Consider the following 20,552-nt stretch of genomic DNA (forward strand, 5'->3'; position numbering starts at 1 on the left):
TGAACACCTCAAAGACTAAATCAACAAAAACAAATATACTGCTGTTAATGTTCGTCCTGCTGGTAATGAAATGATGGATTACTGCCTCAAAGGAGACAAAGATGTCACCTCATGAGAGAGAAACTGCGTTTATCTCACATTTATTATATTTAATAAGGATAAAAGTTTGTCTCGGGTCGTTTATTACTGTCGCTGTCTGACTTTTACCCCCAGCATCAAAAATGAATTACAAAAGTGACAGAAACATTCAAACGTCTTTATGAAAGTAACTCATGCAGACCAAACGAAACCAGGAGGACAAAGTCTGGCTTAACCGAACCAAAAGGAATTCGCTTTAATGAAAATGCAACGCCGATCGGAATAATGGAGGATAGTTTCAGCTGGTAGCTCCACATCTGTCACAGCTGCCCCGCTTCCCTGTACTGTTCGATCCCCGGCAGGTTGGAGGGTCGAACCGTTGACTGCAGGACGCCGTGAATCACATCACATGATGTGAACCATCGCAGCAGCTTTGACACTGCCGACGTCACACAGTCTGATCATTTTAAGCAATAAAAATTAATCAAATTGGATTAATTTAATACGATTTAAACACACGAACGACAGAGCACAGGTGAGCACTATCACAGCAGGTGAGGACAGATTGGGCGGGGCCACCTTACAGAGGAGGGAAAGACTTGACAGGCTATAAGAGTAAAAAGAACCAGAACCCAAAAGAGAAACCAGAACCTAAAAACAGAGATCAGGACCCCAAAACAGGAACCTCTCAGGCCGACACAAAGCTGCTGTAAACGAGTCCAAGAATGAATCTGAATCATTTAAAAACAACAACACGTCTGAAAATAAAAAGTGCCTTTAATCATTTTCCCTCCCTCCTTTTCCTCACAGCAGCACAAATTACGAACTGGAACTTTTTATGGCCCAGAAAGACGAGGGCTCTGCAGCGCCACCGTCTGTCAGTCCTGACAGGAAATGTATGCGAAGAGTTTCAAATTAAAACCGTGACTGTGAGCACGCTCAGTCTGCAGCTTCATGACATGAAACCATCAGCACACAGCAAACCCAGCATGCCCAAGTTAACACTGACAGATTTGATTTCAACATTAAAGCGTCTATATGGGTCCACACCATGAGCGTTAATTTAACTCTTTTTGGAGAGTTTTTAACTCTGATTTAGTGTTAAATCCCAAATCTGTCTGGAGTTGATCATTTAACACTTGTTAATGCTAACTAGGTGTTAAGAGTTTATATATTAACTCTCACAGAGTGTTTTATTTTAACTACATCGGAGTTATCTTCCAATTCATTGTAAAACTTCTGAAATTTTACAAATTCCTTTGGAAACAAACGTTTATTAAAAAGAGGCCATGTTTTTCTGAATAACCTTTGTTTTGAACTGTGCACCAGTGTACATGCTCTGACTTTCATTAGAATATTGTTTATCAAAGGGACATATGTGAGCTGGCAGTGCAAACAGCACGCTCATTACTCTTTTCTTCAGTACAATATGAACGTCCTCCCTTCATCACTTTGTGGAGCTCCAACTCCCCCCATATCCCACCTTCCCAAGCATATCCTACCTTCCCAAGCATATCCTGTGTGCAGAGTCAATAAAAGTTAATTGTGTACTAATTAATTGCAGCACAGTACAAAAAAAAAAAAGAATAATTTCTGAGTAACACGTGGTTTGTATTTTCCCAAAAGACAGTTCCAGATACGAATCCATTGCCCATATTTAAAGCCAATATCAGAACAGGTTTGTTAACATGGTGCTCTCTCAAACAACCGAAGAACACAGACAACAGTTAATGCTGAACTACATATAAAACAGTCTGTTTCATTTTGACCTAAACCGTGTGCACAAAACTCTGCAGGGATGTCGACCCACAGTCAGCGCTTCTGCTGTTTGCTACGTCGGTTTGGTGGTTTTCAGGCTTCACGTAGCATCATTATGTCAACAATCTAAACATTGTTTTAGGTGTAATTGAGCCAAAACCTGACTGAATATTCATATACAAGCTGTTTTCCAAGGCTATAGTGTTTGGCTGCAAACAACAGATTTCACCGAGCAGCGAGGCTAATGCCTTTCACGCCGCTTTGTCTCAACTCAAAAAAAGTCACAAAAGTAAAAGAAAGTAATAATAATTAAAACAATCTCAGAAAAAAATGACTTACCAAGCATGGCAGACAACTCAGAAATCTGTAGAGCAAAATGTTCTGAAACGGCTTCACTTTCGTGCTGGGGCCGGAGTCTGTGCATTTACTATTAGTGTCATAGCCCCTTTAGGAGTTCAGAGTTCAGAGGTCAAGAGTTCACGCTTCCATTGTAACGCCTCCAGATTTGATATAGAAACACTCGATTTTAACAGTATTATTTTACACCTCAGACTTACGTCTAAAGACTGTAACTGTCAAATTAAAGTACGAACACCAACATATTTAACACTTTTGAATTTGCTATGCAGGTCATTTCCAGGCCGGACACATGGTGGCGCTGTGGCAGCAGCGTCTGTGAGGCTCACAAAAGTGGAGCACATTTTTATTCTCGGGCTCAGTCGCACTGTTGCCTAGCAACAGCAGCAGCATCTCAGAGAGAGGGGCGTCCTGTATGGAGGGTGATTAATGCCGCGTATGGCTGCACACCAGCTCGCTCTCGTTATTATCAAGTTTCACACTTTGGATGTTTGTCTTCATCTCTGTGGACGGGAACAGGGTGGTTGCTGCTCCGCCTTTTCCTCTTCACCCCACACAGTGGGCAGAGTCAACTGTCCAATCAGAATTCAAAGCAAAACTGTAAAAAAACATGAATTCTGCCTGCAGGGAATGAAGTAATCAGATTACACTGCAGGCAGATTTGTTACTGACGGAAGCCTCGTGGTGTCAGAGTGAAGCACACCGAGAATGATTAAGAAATAAAACTTTATGTAAATGCCACTTTGACTTATAAAGCCAGCAAACGCGTGTGAGCCCAGCCGAGTGTTTTACACCTGAAACGGTGAGTACACATTCTTTATGCTTCGTGTTCGAGGTAGACTGTTTTTACCTATAATAATTATTTTAACACTGAATATATGAGCTGAATGCGCGAATCTAGTCTATAAACAACAAAGAGTTTCAGGGCCAAATTAAGAAAAACATAATAATGAGTCAGTGCAACAAACCGATCAGCCGTCCTGCGATACAACACCCGTCCTCTTACTGCTCCAGGCCCTCGATGACCTCACAGCTGTTCAAATCCACTGTTCCACGATTTCCTGTGTGAGCAGCTTCTGCAGTGTCTGTGCAGCGTTCTCACGCTGATCACCATCCTGCGTCTTTGAGCTGAAACACAAATCACGTTCTTCCTTTAACCATCCTGAAGTACGACCTCACAGTTTGTCCTGAAACAACAGCTGTAATCTGCACAGATCATTTGTTTTCTTCATGTTTCCATGATACTCAGTCCTGATACTCAGTCCTGATACTCAGCCATGATACTCAGCCACGATACTCAGTCCTGATACTCAGCCATGATACTCAGCCATGATATTCAGGCATGATACTCTATCCTGATACTCAGTCCTTATACTCAGCCACGATACTCAGTCCTGATACTCAGCCATGATACTCAGCCACGATACTCAGCCATGATACTCAGTCCTGATACTCAGCCATGATACTCAGCCATGATACTCAATCCTGATACTCAGTCCTGATACTCAGCCACGATACTCAGCCATGATACTCAGCCACGATACTCAGCCATGATACTCAGTCCTGATACTCAGTCCTGATACTCAGCCATGATACTCATCCATGATACTCAGTCCTGATACTCAGCCATGATACTCAGCCATGATACTCAATCCTGATACTCAGCCATGATACTCATCCATGATACTCAGTCCTGATACTCATCCATGATACTCAGTCCTGATACTCAGTCCTGATACTCAGTCATGATACTCAGCCATGATATTCAGTCCAGATACTCAGTCCTGATACTCAGCCATGATACTCAGTCCTGATACTCATCCATGATACTCAGTCCTGATACTCAGCCATGATACTCAGCCATGATATTCAGCCATGATACTCAGTCCTGATACTCATCCATGATACTCAGTCCTGATACTCAGTCCTGATACTCAGTCATGATACTCAGCCATGATATTCAGTCCAGATACTCAGTCCTGATACTCAGCCATGATACTCAGCCATGATACTCAATCCTGATAGTTAGTCCTGATACTCAGCCACGATACTCAGTCCTGATACTCAGCCATGATACTCAGCCATGATACTCAATCCTGATACTTAGTCCTGATACTCAGCCACGATACTCAGTCCTGATACTCAGCCATGATACTCAGCCACGATACTCAGTCCTGATACTCAGTCCTGATACTCATCCATGATACTCAGTCCTGATACTCAGCCACGATACTCAGTCCTGATACTCAGCCATGATACTCAGCCACGATACTCAGCCATGATACTCAGCCATGATACTCAATCCTGATACTCAGTCCTGATACTCAACCACGATACTCAGTCCTGATACTCAGCCACGATACTCAGCCATGATACTCAGCCACGATACTCAGCCATGATACTCAGTCCTGATACTCAGTCCTGATACTCAGCCATGATACTCATCCATGATACTCAGTCCTGATACTCAGCCATGATACTCAGCCATGATACTCAATCCTGATACTTAGTCCTGATACTCAGCCACGATACTCAGTCCTGATACTCAGCCATGATACTCAGCCACGATACTCAGCCATGATACTCAGTCCTGATACTCAGCCATGATACTCAGCCATGATACTCAGTCCTGATACTCAGCCATGATACTCAATCCTGATACTCAGTCCTGATACTCAGCCACGATACTCAGTCCTGATACTCAGCCATGATACTCAGCCACGATACTCAGCCATGATACTCAGTCCTGATACTCAGTCCTGATACTCAGCCATGATACTCATCCATGATACTCAGTCCTGATACTCAGCCATGATACTCAATCCTGATACTTAGTCCTGATACTCAGCCACGATACTCAGTCCTGATACTCAGCCATGATACTCAGCCACGATACTCAGTCCTGATACTCAGTCCTGATACTCAGCCATGATACTCATCCATGATACTCAGTCCTGATACTCAGCCATGATACTCAGCCATGATACTCAGCCATGATATTCAGGCATGATACTCTATCCTGATACTCAGTCCTTATACTCAGCCACGATACTCAGCCATGATACTCAGTCCTGATACTCAGTCCTGATACTCATCCATGATACTCAGTCCTGATACTCAGTCCTGATACTCAGTCCTGATACTCAGCCATGATATTCAGCCATGATATTCAGGCATGATACTCTATCCTGATACTCAGTCCTTATACTCAGCCACGATACTCAGCCATGATACTCAGTCCTGATACTCAGTCCTGATACTCATCCATGATACTCAGTCCTGATACTCAGTCCTGATACTCAGTCCTGATACTCAGCCATGATACTCAGCCATGATATTCACCATGATACTCAGTCCTGATACTCATCCATGATACTCAGTCCTGATACTCAGTCATGATACTCAGCCATGATATTCAGTCCAGATACTCAGTCCTGATACTCAGCCATGATACTCAGTCCTGATACTCATCCATGATACTCAGTCCTGATACTCAGCCATGATACTCAGCCATGATACTCAGTCCTGATATTCAACCATGATACTCAGTCCTGATACATAGTCATGATACTCAGCCATGATACTCAGTCCTGATACTCAGCCATGATACTCAGCCATGATACTCAGTCCTGATACTCAGCCATGATACTCAGCCATGATACTCAGTCCTGATACTCAGCCATGATACTCAGTCCTGATACATAGTCATGATACTCAGCCATGATACTCAGTCCTGATACTCAGTCCTGATACTCAGCCATGATACTCAGCCATGATACTCAGTCCTGATACTCAGCCATGATACTCAGCCATGATACTCAGTCCTGATACTCAGCCATGATACTCATCCATGATACTCAGTCCTGATACTCAGCCATGATACTCAGCCATGATACTCAGTCCTGATATTCAACCATGATACTCAGTCCTGATACATAGTCATGATACTCAGCCATGATACTCAGTCCTGATACTCAGTCCTGATACTCAGCCATGATACTCAGCCATGATACTCAGTCCTGATACTCAGCCATGATACTCAGCCATGATACTCAGTCCTGATACTCAGCCATGATACTCAGTCCTGATACTCACAGCTGTGATGACCAACATCACTTTAACACTGATGCTGAAGATGTGATATCAGTCATGACTGGAATATCAGTACTTGCTTTATTCATCTTCATGCACGCTCACACGTCTGCACCGCTGCTCTCAGGGTGCTGCTTGTTTGCCACCTCATACTGCAGTGTGTCACTAAGCGGCCTCCATACCTACAGCCTCAGTTTTAAAAGCACACCGCGAATCAGAGAGAGCAGAGAGCTGGAGGGAGCGCCAGGTCCTCCTGCTACAGACCTCCTCTCTGAACACCTCCTCGTCTCTGACACCAGCTGGACTTTCTCTCTGCTGTCAGCATGTGAGGACGTGGAGCTATCGCCTCTTCATTTGGAGCAGGTGAGTCCGTCAGCTGAGGTGTTTTCACTGAAGCAGCTCTCAGGTGGTCTGAAAACTGTGACCTGTCATTTCTGTGCATGTGTTTTAGGACACGTCTGTAATCTGCAGCTGATGCAAAGACTCTCTCCAAACGGAGTCATCGACTCTTTGCTTAAACGAAGATTTTAAGCTTTTAATAAAAGACCCAAACTGTCACTTTAACCTGGGGGGTGGGGGTGGGGGGTGTAAACTGAGGTGTGTTTGTGTTCTCCTCAAGTCCCGGAGGGAAATGTTTCATGTTCTGCTGCTGGTTTGATCATCTTCATCATCACCGTCATCGTCTTCCTGTAAACAGGTCAGGGGCGATTCAAGCATTAGAGCTTTGGGGGTGAGAGCTGCCCAGCCAGGCAAGATAAATCATAAGATTCTTAAATTCATCAAGTCCCTCTGTGCCTGGGTCCTCGTCACAAAACATGACATCACTGTTTTGTACATTTGAACACAATTTAATCCCACATCTGTGAAAGAAAAGCAAAACACTTTTTTGAAAAGTCTGTAACAAAACCATCAAATCTGATAAAGGTTATTTAAATGCTGCTAAAGAAGAATGGATTGGAATAGAAAAATATATATGCTAACCTTAATTACTGGGGGAGAATAATGAATGATGCTCATAGTAAAAAGTAAACTGACTGCGTTTTTTGGACAGAGATTCACTTTTAATGTGTGTGTGTAATATAATACAGATACATAAAAAACACTCCCAAAACAGAATAAATTATTACAAATAAAAATCTTTACTGCAGATACTAATTTTACTAATTTAATAAGACTAATTTTGTGTTGTAAGATTTATGACTTTCATGCTTTCATAGTGGTGCTTGGGACAGCTTGACCTTTTATCAGGTGGTCCACACTGTAACAAGTGTGAGAAACACTGATAAGTGTGTGTGTGCTTTTGGAAAACATTTAAAGCTGCTGTACAGAATCTTTGAAACAAGCTTAAAACACTTTTAGAAACAGAGCATCTGCTTCTCTTTACAGCTGCTCGCTCCACCAGGGCTGTTTGGCTCTTTCTGATAGTGAGCACATGTGATGCACGTACTGCAGCAGTCATACAGACAACTGGACGGTCCAAAGGTTGGCCGACCTATTACTGGCTGAGGTTTTAGTAGAGCTGTGGCTGAACCACATACAAATATATCATGAATTTCAATCTCCCCGATCAATGATAATGTTATGTTGGGATGTTGTTAAAGAGGCTCAAAGTGTTTCAGCCCAGTTTGTTTAGCAGATTCTGTTTAGCAGCTTTAATACAGGGAGGACACAACTTCCAGACTGTGAGTAAAATCAGGTTTTTCTCTTTGTCAGTTTCACAGTTTCTGCCTGTCACTGCTCCCTGTCTGTTTGCTTACCTGGTTCTTCCTGACCTTGTACTTTCTCCTCACGTTCCCTCTTTCCTCTCTCCCTCTTTGGACTGACAATCGAACACAAATAGATTCAACTAGATGAAAAATTACATTAATATGAAAAAATACTAAAAATACTCCTCTCTCAGTTTAGTTTCAACCAAAAGGAAAATAACCAAACCACACGAACATCTAATAAAAGATATAAATATTGAAACAGATCCAACATTATTCTTGATTGAGGGATCATTTGATTTTACACTTTTACCTGAATGTGGCTCTTTTTTTTGAAAAAAAACTTCCTTATATCCATTATGAACCTGGCTGTCTGCACAAAAACAATGGTAAATGGCCTGTATTTGTATAGCGCTTTAGTAGTCATCCACACATTCATACACTGATGCTGGCAAGCTACATTGTAGCCACAGCCACCCTGGGGCGCACTGACATGTGTGTGCCCCAGGGTGGCCCCAAAACACACACACACACACACACACACACACACACACACACACACACACACAACAGGAGTTATAAGGTTAATGGGCATCCAGTCAGTCAGTATCCATTTCAAACAGGACAGTGGTAACAACAGCAGGCTGCAGACAATTTTAAGTTTTAGGTTTTAAACAGGCTGTATACATTTCAATGGGAGCAACAGGACGGTCAAATGTCGCTGATTTTACTACAGAGCAGGTCGGATTGTAGGGCAGCAAACATTGTAAGAAAACATGTTTCCAACACTGCAGGTTACCTGTTTTTCAGCTAAAAAGAAACATGTTCTGACTCCTACCAACTATATAAAGAGCAACTGAAGGTTAAATGCAGCTAATATGTCCTGTTTTAACCCTTGGATGCACAACCTACCAGTACTCTACCTCTGTGGGGGGTCACTCCCACTAGGTTTATATCTGGGACTCTCCACCATTTGACCTTAGAACTGAAGAAGCTTCTCGGATGAGAGGTGAAACGTCTTCAAGCTACTCAAAGAAGTCCAGACGCTTTTCTTTGCAAGCTCCTTTGACCACGATGACCTGGATGACTGAGAACCTTCACAGACATCCTACCAGTACCTACACTCTTCCACGAGTGGGGTCAAAAATGACCCCAAATAGAAACAATGCATTTTGCTATAAACGCAGTTGTTATTCTTCCAAATCTTTAAAACAAAGAGTTGTAATATTTTCATATTTGAGGTGTTCCTCATAAAACATGTTTGTGACATGAGGCACTTTGCATTTTTATTTATTTTTTCATTAATTTTAAGAAATTGCAGTTTTTGTATCACTTGTACCACTTTTGTATGCTTGCTCTGCATATACTGCAGGAGCTCGGTCTTCCCTCTGAAAGGCACAAGTTGTTCATCCACTGTAACACAGTCACTGAGGATGAATTTCTGCCTGCAGTTGACCAGGAACAGGCCCCATATGTAGCTGAAAGCTGCCACGTGGTTTGTTTTCAGTCGGTAGGCTCTGGTCCTCTTGTCATCAAAGTGCAAGACGGGCGAATATCTTTAAATCGTTGAATTGACATAGTGGCCTTGTACAATGGGTTATGCAGAGGACTCCCAAAAAACACACTGACTGGTACATCCCAGTTCGTCTCACTTCCTGCAAGGATGGTCAATCAAATGAAGGCCAGGAGCTTATGTTTGATTACATTTTTCCACTCTTTTCCCCTGTCTGTGGCGACTCTTCGTGCCTCCATGTTTGTGCATGTCAGCACCTCTTCTATTATATTATCAGACATGAACATCTTCCATGCATTTACTGGGGAGACAGTAGTAGACCCAGGTGCAAGCCCTGGCTGACTAATTCAGAATATTGTGGCTAGAGCAGTAAGAGGGGCTCATTCTGTGTCTGACTGGCTTGTTCAGTGGGGAAGGGGGGGGGGGGGACAATACTCTGGGTCCTCTATATCTTAGATGTCAGATTCTGAGTCAATGCCTCTGACGGGCTCTTCATCCCATCCGTCCTGGATCATTTGTAGGGCCACAGGGATCCTAGCTGGCCTCATAGCGGCCGTGTTACTTTAGATATTAAAAAAAAACATCAGAAAGGACAATGTTTGAAATGCACAGGAAACTATAAACAGGGCTGCACATAAATGGTCCACAGGTGCACATTCGCTGTCAAAATAAAAGACACGCACCAGATAAGAAGTTGGGATGCTCGTTTGCGTACATTAGATGTTCTGGAGGAGGACAGACATTTGTTCAGAACTCTTAAAGATGTCGAAGAAGCAAGCTCCGTAAGCAATTACTTTGGTGTTCCTCCACCGCAAAAGAAGCACGTATTCTCTGAATACTTTTATTTTGACAGCGAATGTGCACCTGCAGACCACTTATGTGCAGCCCTGACTATAAATCATGTATGTTACTGTGTAAAAATTAATTCTTGATCCATCAGAAGTGTAAGTGGGTCAGTCAGAGATGCTAGGAATGAAAGTTTCATAGAAGATTCCAGAGGAACTGCTTGGGGTCATTTCTGACCCCACTTGTGGAAGAGTGGGGTAGTGATACAAAAACTGCATTTTTTATAAATTAATGAAAAAAAAATGCAAATGGCCTCATGTTACACACATATTTTATGAGGAATACCTGGAATATGAATATATTACAACTTTGCATTTTAAAGATTTCGAAGAAAAACAACCTGTGGGGTCATTTTTGACCCCACATGTGCATCTAAGGGTTGAGGCAGGCACTAACACCTCCGCTCCGCTGCGTCTCAGCCACCATCGCTCTGGCAGCAACGGTGCTGGAGCCAGAGCAGGGGAGAGCTGGAACAAACCATTTTAGGAGGGGGGGGGGGGGGGGGGGTTATCTATACATTTGTTGTTAAAATGTGTCGACACTCGACCCCCTGCTGTTCTCAGGCTTCACAGCCAATACTGTCAAACAGGAAGTGAGTTTACGTCCACACATCAGAGAGTCCACTGGGACGCTTCATTAGTGATTCACACGTCTGAGCCAACCACACCCAGCAGCGCTTTCAGGTGGTGGACAGCACCTCGCTCTCTCCTCGTGGAACATTCAGAGTAAGAATGACAAATTTGGACAGAGACACCACAGAAAAAGGAATGAATGGTGACAGGAAGAGATTCATCAGATTACTTAGGACTGCTCGCTGCGATATTTCCATACAGCGCAGATCTGCTTCATGCTTTCAGCCTGATTCTCTTCTCTCTGATTCGTCCATGCTGCCGGCGCACGTACTTAGCATCCTCCCCTCAACACATAACAGAGTCTCATCTGCATACAGCGACACGTCTCGTTCCTTTCTTCCAGCTCCTGCTCTCCGTTCTTAGTAACAAAAGAGTAATCGGGTGTTTACGGGTACAGAGAAAGGTTTTTGGGGACTGACTCGCTGCTTTCTTTAACAATCACATCCTCTCTCGATGCTCCAGCAGCAGGATTAAAGTCGCTCATGTTTATTCAGCAGTTTCTACTCATAAACACGTCAATGCTTCCTGACAGGAGCCGATTCCACCAGTCAGCAGTGTTGTTGAGGATTTAAGCGTAAACAACAACCAGGCCGCTGTATACATGTCAGTGTGCCCCCTGTTGGCCAAATGCTGTCTTCTCACCCCTGTGCTCCTCCAGCTCCTCCTCCACCATGAGCGTCTTCTCCAGTTCGATGGCTGGTCTGGGGTCGGAGGTGTGTGGCGACACCGCCTCCCTGGTCTCTTTGGAGTCAAGCGTTTTCCTCAGCGAGCGGACGGCGTCCTGCGTCAGCGACACACTCAACTTCTTCATCATCAACGTTGGCGGGAGTCGCTACATGCTGTCGCAGGATCTGCTGGCGTCCTACCCGGAGACCCGGCTGGGGAAACTGGCCTGCTGCAGCCGAGACTCGGCGCTGGAGCTCTGCGACGATGCCGACTTCCTGGAGAACGAATTCTTCTTTGACAGGAACTCCCAGGCTTTCCAGTAGGTGGCGCTCTTTCTCCTTGCAGAGACAACGAGTTTAAAGTTAAAGTTTAAAGTTAATGTGCTTGTGCTGGCCTGCCTGTAGCTGCTGTAGACACGGCGCTGATGACTCGTAAAATTAAAAACTAAATGTAAGAGCACTCAGAGCTGCAGACTTTATAGGTTTCTATTTTTTATTAGTTTTTATTTAAATAAATTATTTGAGGGTTTTTTAGCTTCCAGAGTTGGTTTGAGTTCAGCGTTTTTGTTTTCATCATGTGGCCGGGATTTCAGATTACCATGACAACACCATCAACACACAGGCAGATTTTTAGGTGTTGTTGTCTGTTTTTATATTTTTATGACATCTGATTTAAAATTCGATCGCATTTCTTCCCTTTTATCTTTGCCATCGCTCAGAGGAAGCTTCACTTCACACCTGGCGGTCTATGTTCAGGTGACCTCTGTTCAGATTAGTAAGGGTGAAGAAGTGAAGAGTGAGCATGCTCAGTCGGCTCAGTTTTCTGCAGTAAAATAGCAGGGTCACGTCCGGCACGCTGACGGCAAGCATCGTGCCTTGATCGGGCGCGCTCAGACGGTGACGGGCTCTGAACACGGGAAAATAAAGTTTCCTTCTGTCTTTTCTTCTTCTTGTTTCATGACATCTGATTTAAAGTAGAGATGGCACGATACCACTTTTTTATGTCCGATACCGATATCATAAATTTGGATATCGGCTGATACCGATATGAATCCGATATAGTGTTTTTAATCAATAAAACTGTTTTTTTAATATCTTACTGCATTTTGTATAAGTTCATACTCAAGTTTAAAACAACAAAACACTAAAGCTATTCTGTTATACCTGTATGCAAAAAATACACTGCACCCAAAATATTTCACAGTTCAGCAAAACTGATCAATCTAATAAACTTAAACCTGCAACATCCTCCCTGTTCTGGTATTTTAAAGAGTACTTAGCAGAAATATTAAGCAACCTAACTAATAGGGCTGCAAACTCCCAGCAAAAAAAAATAGGGAACCTCCCACCCTCCACCTCATGATGCTTAATCGATGTAATCAACTTTAATTTGATGCAGGGTGGAAAAAAATGCACAGAAATCAATTCTTTTTCAAGAATAATTAAATAGATTCAACATATTTCTTCAACAAAATTGCAGACTGCACAGATGGTTCCCAAAGGAAAAAGTACTACAGCTTACTAGGGTATATTAGACTTAATAGTTACTATATACAGTAATGGACTTCTATACATTTTACATCAAATTAAAACTTTGGGTGTCAGATAATTATTTATTAAAAGCCGACATTTTAAATGAGAATAAGAAAGAAAAGTATGTCTTTGTGCCCCCTTTTCCCTGTTCATGCCCTATCGGCCCCCCTGGCTAAACTTTGCTAGATCCGCCCCTGCACAGTTACGTCAGCTACGTAGAAAAAGATCCTCGAGTAGAAAGTAATATTAAATACATTCTAACAACAGCTGATCAAGCTTAAACGTGCTGCTGTTGTTCAGCCGCTGGTTTCCTCTTTCTGGTGCAAAGTGGGCCAAAAACAAACAAGAGAGATGATCAGCTGATCATGATTGAAGCAGCAACAGGAGAGGGAGGGGGAGGCAGTCGCTCCATATATATCAGTTGTTAAGCTTAACGCTGGAATGCTTTACAAACATTCAGAGATGAACTTACTTCTCTCGGGGATGAAATGCTGGTTTGGTAGTGAGGCTACAAATACACAAAGCCGCTCGATCACGTGACCACACTGCTCCCACGTGCTACGGTTATGAGCTGAGTTACGCTGTATTGCAAGTTTTGTGAGGTGCTTTTCTGATATTTAATGGATCGAATTACATTTTTTATTTCTCTCCGTTATCCGATCCAGTAATTTAGGTCAGTATCGGACCGATACTGATAGGTAATATCGGATCAGTCCATCTCTAATTTAAACCAAATAAATTTGAAGGTTTATGAACATATACTGTGATATCCAGCAGGGGGCGACTCCTCTGATTGGACAGAAGTCTCTGACGAGGTGTTCCTCCTGCTCAGCTGATCTCTGAGCTCAGTCCTTCCGTCCTGATGGGTTTCTGGTCTCAGTCTGACTGAAGTCCCTTTAGCGGGACTTCCTGTCTACTTCTGCGGTCGCTACCACATGACTCTGTCCTGGTTTTTAGTTTAATCCACCTTTCGTTCATCACGCCAATATGGTGAGATTTCACTAACATAAGAGACATGGCGGCGGTCGTGTTCACCTTATAAATTTTATTTTGGCTCCATGAACAGGTGACGATTAGAGGACTTTGGTTTATCTCAGATGAAGGACGCCAAGGCTCTTTCAAGCCACAAGGACGGACGTCACTGAGCCCAGAGATCGGCTAAGCAGGGGGATCACCTCCTCGTAGACTTCTGTCCAATCAGGCTTCAGAGGAGTCGCCCCCTGCTGGACTTTAGAAGGATGCAGGAGAACAGCACTGAAGCCTGGCAGGTCTCTGCTTGGACCGTCACCCTGAACTGCTCTGATCCAGACTCTGGATGTTTGTTTGGACTGTTTCTTCAGTCAGAGTCGTGCAGACTGAGCTCACCTGTGTCTTTGTGTTTGTCCACAGGTACGTGATGAACTACTACCAGACGGGTCACCTGCACGTCATGGAGGAGCTGTGTGAGATCTCCTTCCTGCAGGAGATCGAGTACTGGGGCATCGACGAGCTCTGCATCAACCCCTGCTGCCGTGAGCGCTACTACCGCCGCAAGGAGCAGAAGGAAAGCCTCGAGGTACAACGGGAGCTCGATGCCAACGATGGGGATGAGGACTTTGCTGGCGTCGCCTGCCCAGGCACTCGCCGCCGCCTCTGGGACGTCCTTGAGAAACCCGAGTCATCGCGCGCTGCTCGGACCTTTGGCTCGCTCTCGATGTTCTTCGTGGTGTTGTCGGTCATCAACATGGTGCTCATCTCGCTGGACTTAGGTGAGGACTTTGGAGTGGGCGGCCTCGGCATCGGCGCTCCGCTGCTCTTCGACGCCCTGGAATACGTGTGTGTCGTGTGGTTCACGATCGAGCTGGTGCTTCGGTTCCTCTGCGTTAGGGACAAGTGCCGATTCAGTCGGAGCATTCCCAACGTGATCGATCTGCTCGCCATCCTCCCGTTCTACGTGACACTGGCGGTGGAGAACCTCCACGGAGGATCCACTGAGCTGGAGAACATGGGCCGTGTGGTGCAGGTGCTCCGCCTCCTGAGGTCGCTCCGCATGCTGAAGCTGGGCCGGCACTTGACAGGTAAAAACTCCTCATACCTGTTATTAACCTCTGTCTCTCTTCCACAGCATGTCTTTATCCTGTCTTCCTTCTCTCACCCCAACCAATCACAGCAGATGGCCCCGCCCCTCCCTGAGCCTGGTTCTGCTGGAGGTTTCTTCCTGTTAAAAGGGAGTTTTTCCTTCCCACTGTCGCCAAAGTGCTGCTCAATCGGGGTCATATGATTGCTGGGTTTTCTTCAGACACCTTTCAGATTCAAATACTCTAAGAAAGGATCAGTCTCACTGACTCTTATCACATTTCCAGCTGCTCTGTCTTTTCTTTAAACTCAAATATCTTAACAAAGGAGAAATGAAACGTGTTGGATGTATTCCAGCCGGTCAATGATAATTGTTAATGAGTTACTTTAAAGGCTTTCCTGCTCTGCATGTGCATCGCAGCAGCACTAGTTATCTTTAGGTTTTAGCACAAAATACCACATCAGCACCTGAAAGCCTTCATTTGCACTGTTTATGAGACAGTGGTGAGGGTGCGTATGAGTGACAGCTGGGATAAAGGTGGAGGTGGGAGTACATCAGGGATCTGCTCTGAGGCCCTTCCTGTTTGCAGATGATGTCAGGCAGGAGTCTTTATGATCTCCAGTGAGAGCTTAGAGCAGGTGGAGGTCTGCTCTGCAGAGGTGGAGGTGAGCCTGGAGAGAAAAGGAATGAAAGTTGTAGAAGATGAAACAATCCATGTGTGCGAATGAGAGAGAGGCAGGTGAACATGCTGGAGCAGAGGATGAGTTTAAATACCTGGGCTCAACCGTCTACAGAGAGGTGACGAAGAGAGTGCAGGCAGGTGGAGCGGGTGGAGGCAAGTGTGACAGAAGGACACCGTGAAAAGGGAAGGTCAAAGGATGGAGGTGAGACCTGCTGTGATGGGTGGAGCCGAGCTGAAGGTGTTCAGTGAGCAGGCTGGACGTGAGGGACGGCTCAGAGTCAGAGAGGCTGAGATGGTCTGAGCTGCAGGCAGGTGGAGGTTCATGGATGTAGTGAAGGAGGATGTGCAGAGGGTTGGAGTGTGAAATCAGTTCCTGTAAAAGTAGGTGTGAGATCAGACTCGCCTGAAATGGCAGTTTTATTAGAGCGCTGCATGTGACGGATTTAAGACATGATGCAAAGATCCGGGGAGAGAAGAAGAAATGGAAATCCTGTCAGAGCGAAGCCGCTGCTGTGAGATTACAGCCGGGAGGTTCTCCGAGGACAACAAAGACCAGAATATATATAGATTCTCATCCTGGCGAATGAGCGAGGAAGTATGATTACGTGAGCCCGAGTGTGTCAGGCTGACGTACGAGCGCTTTGATCTGAGTGATTTGGGGAAGGCTGATCATCCCTGGACTCAGCTCATGAATAATAAAAGGAAAAGGCAGAGGGAGGAACTTTAATCATCTTAAACTATTGAAATAAATAATACAGAGAAAAGGCAAAGACTGAAGTCGGGCTGTAAAACTGAGAGAAAAATAGGTTACAAGTGTAATCTGCAGGTATAACAGCTGAGGGTGACTAACGGTCTGCTGCACAAACACACTCACTGAGCACATCACACGCCAGAGTCCTGAAGAGGCTTCATCTCCTGTGACCTAAAAACGATCGGGAACCACCGAGGGAACTAAAGATCAGGACTGAAGATCCAACAATATCACCAGGATCTCCAAACCCTGACGTTGTGAAATGAACATTCCAGAAAGCTTTTTATATATATATATATATATTTTTACCATATATGTGTATATATACATATATATGGTAAAAATATATATACATACATATACATATATACATATATATATATATATATATATATATATATATATATACATATATATATATATATATATATATATATATATATACACACACGAACGAACGAACATCCAAGAATACATTGGGAAGATGGCCCCAACTGACCGAGTGCTCAGTGAATACCTCAGGCAGCAGAAACCCAAGAAAGAGGAGGGAGACGAGGAACCATCATGGAAGGACAGGCCCCTGCACGGTATGTACCACCGGCAGATAGAGGAGGTGGCTGATATCCAGAAATCCTACCAGTGGCTGGACAAAGCTGGACTGAAAGACAGCACAGAGGCACTAATCATGGCAGCACAAGAACAAGCTCTGAGCACAAGATCCATAGAGGCTGGGGTCTATCACACCAGGCAAGACCCCAGGTGCAGGCTGTGTAAAGATGCCCCAGAGACAATCCAGCACATAACAGCAGGGTGCAAGATGCTAGCAGGCAAGGCATACATGGAACGCCATAACCAAGTGGCCGGCATAGTGTACAGGAACATCTGTGCCGAGTATAACCTGGAAGTCCCGAGGTCAAAATGGGAGATGCCCCCAAGGGTGGTGGAGAATGACCGAGCTAAGATCCTGTGGGACTTCCAGATACAGACGGACAAAATGGTGGTGGCTAACCAACCGGACATAGTGGTGGTAGACAAACAGAAGAAGACGGCCGTAGTGATCGATGTAGCGGTTCCGAATGACAGCAATATCAGGAAGAAGGAACACGAGAAGCTGGAGAAATACCAAGGGCTCAGAGAAGAGCTCGAGAGGATGTGGAGGGTGAAGGTAACGGTGGTCCCCGTGGTAATCGGAGCACTAGGTGCGGTGACTCCCAAGCTAGGCGAGTGGCTCCAGCAGATCCCGGGAACAACATCGGAGATCTCTGTCCAGAAGAGCGCAGTCCTGGGAACAGCTAAGATACTGCGCAGGACCCTCAAGCTCCCAGGCCTCTGGTAGAGGACCCGAGCTTGAAGGATAAACCGCCCGCAGGGGCGTGCTGGGTGTTTTTTTTATACCTATATATATATATATATATATATATATATATATATATATATATATATATATACACATACATATATATATATAGGAGGAGTTTGCACATTCTTCCCGTGTTTGCGTGGGTTCTCCCCGGGTTCTCCAGTTTCGTCCCACAGTCCAAAGACATGCTCTTTGTGGGGACAGGTGAATTGAAAAATCTAAATTGCCCATAGGTGTGAATGTGGGAGTGAATGGTTGTCTGTCACTGTGACAGACTGGCGACCTGTCCAGGGTGTACCCCGCCTCTCACCCTATGACACCTGGGATAGGCTCCAGCACCCCCCGCGACCCTGAAAAGGATAAGCGGGAGCGAATGGATGGATGAATTGTCACATTACATATATATTCAAAGAACCATAACAACTTGCCTTGAGGATCTTTATATTGTGAGGTAGGCCCTGCAATAATCCAGAGAATCAGACTTTGGCGACAGCGGGAAGGAAAAACTCGCTTGGAACAGGAAGAAACGTGCAGCAGAACCAAGCTCAGGAAGGGAGCTGTTGGGTTAGGGGGAGGAAGTCGTGAGAAAACAGGATCAATAATAGTAAGAGGTGTATAAACGCCGTCTGTGACCTCCGTCTCTCTTCCTTCCAGGTTTGAAGTCTCTCGGTATGACCATCGCGCAGTGCTACGAGGAGGTCGGCCTTCTGCTCCTCTTCCTCGGTGTGGGCATCTCCATCTTCGCGACCGCAGTCTTCGCCCTGGAGCACGACCTTCCTGCCACCACCTTCACCAGCGTTCCCACCGCCTGGTGGTGGGCGACCACGTCTATGACCACGGTGGGCTACGGGGACGTGCGGCCCGACACGGCGGTGGGTAAGGTGCTCGCCTTCCTCTGCATCCTGTCTGGGATCCTAATCCTGGCGCTCCCCATCGCCATCATCAACGACCGCTTCTCTGCCTGCTACTTCACCCTGAAGGTGAAGGAGGCGGCGATACGACACGGCGAGATGCTGAAGCGGCTGGCCCGTGGCTCGGTGGGGGAGGCGGGGCCGGGCGTGAACCTGAGGGACGCCTATGCCCGGAGTGTGCTGGAGATGATGAGGCTGCACGGGCGGGAGAGGGCGAGCACTAGAAGCAGCGGGGGTGACGAGCTATGGTGGTAGCAAGAACAGCCCCGCCCCTATGACCTCTGACCCCTCTGAGAAACGCACACACGATGACCCCAGCAGCAGCACGCTGTACATTCGGTGTGTCACGTATGTGTCCAGCAGCAGCGTGTTCCCGTTTAACTCATGAATTTATTTACAAAACACATTTTCTCTCTGAACATTAGTCCCGCCCCCAAAATAAAGCAGGTGGCGCAGATGTCTTCCTGATGCGCAGTGGGTGTAACTCTGCAAGTCTGAACAATACTCAGATGAGCGCACTCAGGCTTGTTCTGATTGGCTGTTGGGTTTGTCTTACACGTCTCAGATGTCTAACATTAAATCTGTGCTTTGATCTTAAGCTACATTCACACGTTTCCCTCAGAGGCAATGAACCTTGTGTTCAATCATCATCGTCACGATCAATAAAGCTTTATTCAAGGATGGTTTGTGATTCATTTCTGTCATGGTGTCGATGTGGAAGGTAAATAAAATACAGACTCGGGGGGAGGAGATTAACTGAAAGCTAGCCATCATTATAAAATTACTCATTACTAACGAACATTAGTATATCATCATCATCATCATCATTATTATGTCATCAGCTGTTATTATAATGTTATTACACTAATATTATTATGTCATTCAATTCAGCCATCTTCAGCAAACACTTCTGCTTCTACACCTCTTTTCAGCTCATCTTTTTGCTTCTTTACCTCTTTTCAGAAGAAATTCTTCTGATTCACCTCTTTTCTGCCAAATGTTTAGCCTTTTCACCTCTTATCAGCACAATTCTCAGCCTCTTCTGCTCATTTGCCATCACCAGTGTGTGAATGTGTGTGTGAATGGGTGGATGACTGGATATGTAAAGCGCTTTGGGGTCCTTAGGGACTAGTAAAGCCCTATATAAATACAGGCCATTTACCATTTCAGCACAATTGTCAGTCTCTCCACCTCTTCTTTGTGAGAAAGAGTTTGGCGCAGGGAGATGAGAACCTGCCTTGCGTACCAGAAGGGCCGGGTTCGAATCCTGCTCAGGGCAACATTTTTTTGCTTTTTTTTTTTCAACTTTTTCAGCTTTTTTCAGCCCTTAAGGCATCCACACAGCATTTTCGCAGGAAATGCAAATTTTTCTAGTTATTATTCCTGTCGCTTCCGTACGTTTTTTGAGTCGCAACTACTCCCACAGTTTTTGTGCTATTTATACCGTTCAAACTTTAAAAAAATTCTGCTATTTCTGCTAATGACGGCTATATCTTTTGGTGCTCATAACTTCTATACTTTTTGAGATATTGAAATTTTTTTTGCAATATTTTTTGCCCATTTCTGCCATATTATCAGTGGCCTCACTGATTTTCCTTGCCGGGTTGACCTG

At 44.9% G+C, this 20,552-nt stretch overlaps 1 protein-coding gene across 1 annotated transcript; it reads left to right on the forward strand.

Moving 5' to 3' along the window:
- Window positions 1-6,499: 6,499 nt before the first annotated feature.
- On the forward strand, window positions 6,500-19,598 carry kcnv1 (potassium voltage-gated channel modifier subfamily V member 1). The gene is made up of 4 exons (XM_082550272.1): window positions 6,500-6,648; window positions 11,641-11,967; window positions 14,570-15,237; window positions 18,684-19,598. The coding sequence occupies exons 2-4, from the start codon at window positions 11,654-11,656 to the stop codon at window positions 19,193-19,195; spliced, it is 1,494 nt and encodes a 497-aa protein (XP_082406398.1). The 5' UTR covers window positions 6,500-6,648; window positions 11,641-11,653; the 3' UTR covers window positions 19,196-19,598.
- Window positions 19,599-20,552: the final 954 nt, after the last annotated feature.

This window comes from Aulonocara stuartgranti, assembly GCF_965226115.1.
Source record: "Aulonocara stuartgranti genome assembly, chromosome: 11".
NCBI lineage: Eukaryota > Metazoa > Chordata > Actinopteri > Cichliformes > Cichlidae > Aulonocara > Aulonocara stuartgranti.

Bases quoted from the DNA above. Each gene is read 5' to 3' on its own strand.
- kcnv1 (XM_082550272.1), top strand. From the start codon at position 11,654: ATGAGCGTCTTCTCCAGTTCGATGGCTGGTCTGGGGTCGGAGGTGTGT. The intron at 11,968-14,569 runs GTAGGTGGCGCT...GTTTGTCCACAG, and splicing joins AGGAACTCCCAGGCTTTCCA to GTACGTGATGAACTACTACC. The intron at 15,238-18,683 runs GTAAAAACTCCT...TCTTCCTTCCAG, and splicing joins GCTGGGCCGGCACTTGACAG to GTTTGAAGTCTCTCGGTATG.